The 3330-nt window shown below is 44.7% G+C and overlaps 1 protein-coding gene across 1 annotated transcript; it reads right to left on the reverse strand.

The window, feature by feature from the left end:
• Window positions 1-1088: 1088 nt before the first annotated feature.
• Window positions 1089-1607, reverse strand: LOC110944875. The gene has a single exon (XM_022186521.1). The coding sequence runs from the start codon at window positions 1605-1607 to the stop codon at window positions 1089-1091; it is 519 nt and encodes a 172-aa protein (XP_022042213.1).
• Window positions 1608-3330: the final 1723 nt, after the last annotated feature.

The following is a 3330-nucleotide window of genomic DNA, read 5'->3' on the forward strand; positions in this document are numbered from 1 at the left end:
CTTTGCTTTTTAGGGGTATAATACCCGAAAGTTTTAGCTATTAATATTTGAGAGAGAAAGAAAATTTTTGAACGAGGATTAACTGAGCTCGAACGCCCAATTTATAGGTTGGAACCATGGCGGCTCACGTCCCAGGACGGCCTCTTCTATCTTTCTCGCGGCCCGCGAAGGTCTAGGCTAGGTCCTAGCCTCGTTTAGTCACCGGTATAGGCTTGCCGGGTGTAGTGCCATGTGGTAGAACTGGGTGCGGCCTGGTCTCCAGCTGTCGCGCCCCGCGACGACCTGGCTGAACTGGGTCTCGCCCCGCGAGGGCCCACTAAAATTTGTTTTATTTGTTTTTTAATAATATAAAGGTATATTAGGCCCGTTTTTCGTATACGGGGTGTATTTTAGGATGTATAGGAGTATTTTAATGGTTTTTGGGAGAGTTGTTATACATTGTCCTCAATGTGTCCCAAAAAGGATTTATTTTGGAAAAATGTGTAAAAAGTATGAAAATAACAAAAAATTTTGGTTACCGGCACTTGCAGCACGGCCCCATGCTATGGGGACACGGACCCGTGTCCAAAGTGCCAGTAACAATTGAAATCAGAAGACTTACAATGGGGTGGCCACGTGGGCGTCCTGGGTGCGCACGGCCCGTGCCACCTTCTTGACAAGAAATTTTTGACAACAACAAGACGGGCACGGGGGTGTGCTAAGTGAGCACGGCCCCGTGCTGCAGCCATTGTTTTGTAGAAAATGAGTCGGGAGGCTTCTGTTTTATGTGCATGGGTTCCATTTCGTCATCCATTTTCCTCTTGTTGAGTGTGTCTTATTCCTACAAAGCTAGATACTCAAAAGAAAACGTTAAACTAGATATTAAACTAAAATTAAACTAAATTTAAACTAAGATTAAACTACTAAACTAATGGATAGTCCATGGAATGTCTCCATGGTGCGCCACGTTTATAAGGGTCCTTGGCTAGACCCAAAGTCGGTCAAATGTTACCCACGCAGGATGGCTCACATCCCGAGTTGTAGCGTTACAATGCATCGTTTAAGCTTGAGTCAATCGCGTTGAGGTATTTGACCGGATCATCCTCCGCTCATTGCCCAACTTCAAACTTGATCTCTTTTTCACCAACCCTCAATGTTAGTTGTCCTTCGCTCATATCTACCATAGCTCGTGCGGTGGCAAGGAAAGGTCGTCCTAGTATGAGCAGAATTTCGATGTCTTCTTCCATGTCTAGAATAACAAAGTCGGCAGGAAAAACAAATTCCCCTACCTTTATCAATAAGTTCTCTATGACACCTTGAGGGTATTTTCCCGACCGGTCCGCAAGTTGAATGCTCATTTTCGTAGGATTTGGTTTTCCCAATCCTAGTCGGTTGAACATAGAGGCCGGCATTAAATTAATACGAGCCTCTAAGTCGGCTAGTGCATTGCTTATTGGCGATCCACCAACAGAGCAAGGAATGGTGAAACTTCCGGGATCAATCTTCTTTTGGGGGAGCTTGTTGAGGAGTGCCGCCGAGCATTCTTCACTAAGGGTGACTTGTTGGATGGTTTCAATTTTTCTTCTGTGAGTGGGGAAGTCTCTCATAACCTTAGAATGCTTTGGCATTTGTGTGAGGACCTCTACAAAAAGAAGATTGATGTGAAGTTGTTTAAGCAAGCTCACAAACTTAGTAAATTGTTCATCAGTCTTTTGCCGAAGTAAACAACCGGGGTAAGGGACCGGAGGTGGTTTGGTTATGTCGGTGTTGGTGTTTTGGGGTTGAGTGTTTTCCTGGTTATTGTTGGTGGGTTTTTCAGCTTGGATTAAGTTGCTTTGTTGTGGGGTTGGCTCACTCTCAGGTCCTACCTTCCGACTTCTTAGATTAATTACGTTTACTTGGGCTTTCGGGTTTGTTTCGGTATTACTTGGTAAGGCTCCTTGTGGTCTTTCGACGAAATGTTGGGCTATTTGGCTAAATTATTTTTCGAGATTTTGAATACTATCCCGTTGGTTTCTTATTTCTGTTTCGGTTTGTCAGAACCTTTCCAAGTACCTTTTATCGGATTCGGAGAAGAGGCGAGTGATAATATCCTCAAGCCTTTCTCTTCCTCCTTGTTGTGATTAAAAAATTTGTTGCCTATTTTGTGGTTGTTGAAAGTTAGATCATTGATTTTGATTTTGTTGGTTATTACCCCCCGATTCCCTCCAACCAAAGTTAGGATGATTACGCCACTCGGGAGTGAAATTGTTACTTTGGTCCCCCGGTGGTGGTGGCCGGTTATTTAGGTAGTTCACCACTTCTGTTTGATTTTCTAGATCTTTTATACAACTCTAGTTTTCATGCGGGCCACCGCAACCTTCGCAAGCCATAACCGAAGCCGTTTTGTTTAATTCAAGTTTCTTAATTTTATTGGTTAAGGCTTCGATTTGAGCTTGCAAGGAAGTGGACTCATCCACTTTGTGGGCGCCCGAGGCTATAGACTTTGAGCCCCTAGGAGTGTGCCATTGAAAACTGTTTTGAGCAAAGTCTTCAATTTGATTTTAAATTTCCTCGGGTTGTCGATTCCCAAGGAGTCCCCCGCAGCCGGAATCAAGGATTTGCCTTGTGTGCGGCAAGAGTCTGTTGTGGAAGGTGGACACTTGTTGCCATCGTTCAAGACCGTGATGCGGGCATTTCCTTAGTAGGTGTTGATTTCGCTCATGAGTTTGGCAGTTTTAGCGGGAGGGAAATATTTGTAGAGAAATGTTTGGGCAAGATCATCCCAAGTGTGTACGGACTCACTTGGGAGGGTGTTTAACCATGCTTTTGCTCGGTCTTTGAGGGAAAAAGGGAACATACGGAGTCTAACAGCATCGCTAGAGGCCCCGTTGATCCAGAAGGTGTCACATATTTCCAAAAAGTTGGTAATATGTAGATGGGATCTTCATCGGCTAGGCCATGGAAAGTGGCGGAATTTTGGAGCATTTGGATAAGGTGTGGTCGAAGCTCAAAGTTGTTAGCATCGACATTAGGAGGGTTAATAGTGTCTCCAAGATTACTGACCGTAGACCGTAGGTAATCCATGAGAGTGTGTTGATCCGCCATAAGGGGGTTTTGGATTGAGGCTTTTTGTTGGTTTTTGGCTTTAAGGCGTTTTCTTAAAAAGCACTCGGGTTCGTCAAGTGGTACTTTTATGTCTTTGCCGGAGGTGGAGGTGATGCACCAAACTCTATTCTTGCGAAGTATACAGAATTGTGTGATTTTCTGTGAACAAAAACAAAAAGAAAACTTGATCAGAAGGTTAGCACGGCCCCGTGCTGTGGCTGGCACGGCCCGTGCTGTGGCTGGCACGGCCCGTGCTGTCTGGAA

Source organism: Helianthus annuus, chromosome 6 (assembly GCF_002127325.2).
Source record: "Helianthus annuus cultivar XRQ/B chromosome 6, HanXRQr2.0-SUNRISE, whole genome shotgun sequence".
NCBI classification, from domain to species: Eukaryota; Viridiplantae; Streptophyta; class Magnoliopsida; order Asterales; family Asteraceae; genus Helianthus; species Helianthus annuus.

Excerpts from the sequence above, each read along its gene's own strand:
- LOC110944875 (XM_022186521.1), bottom strand. The coding sequence starts at position 1,607 with ATGCCAAAGCATTCTAAGGTTATGAGAGACTTCCCCACTCACAGAAGA.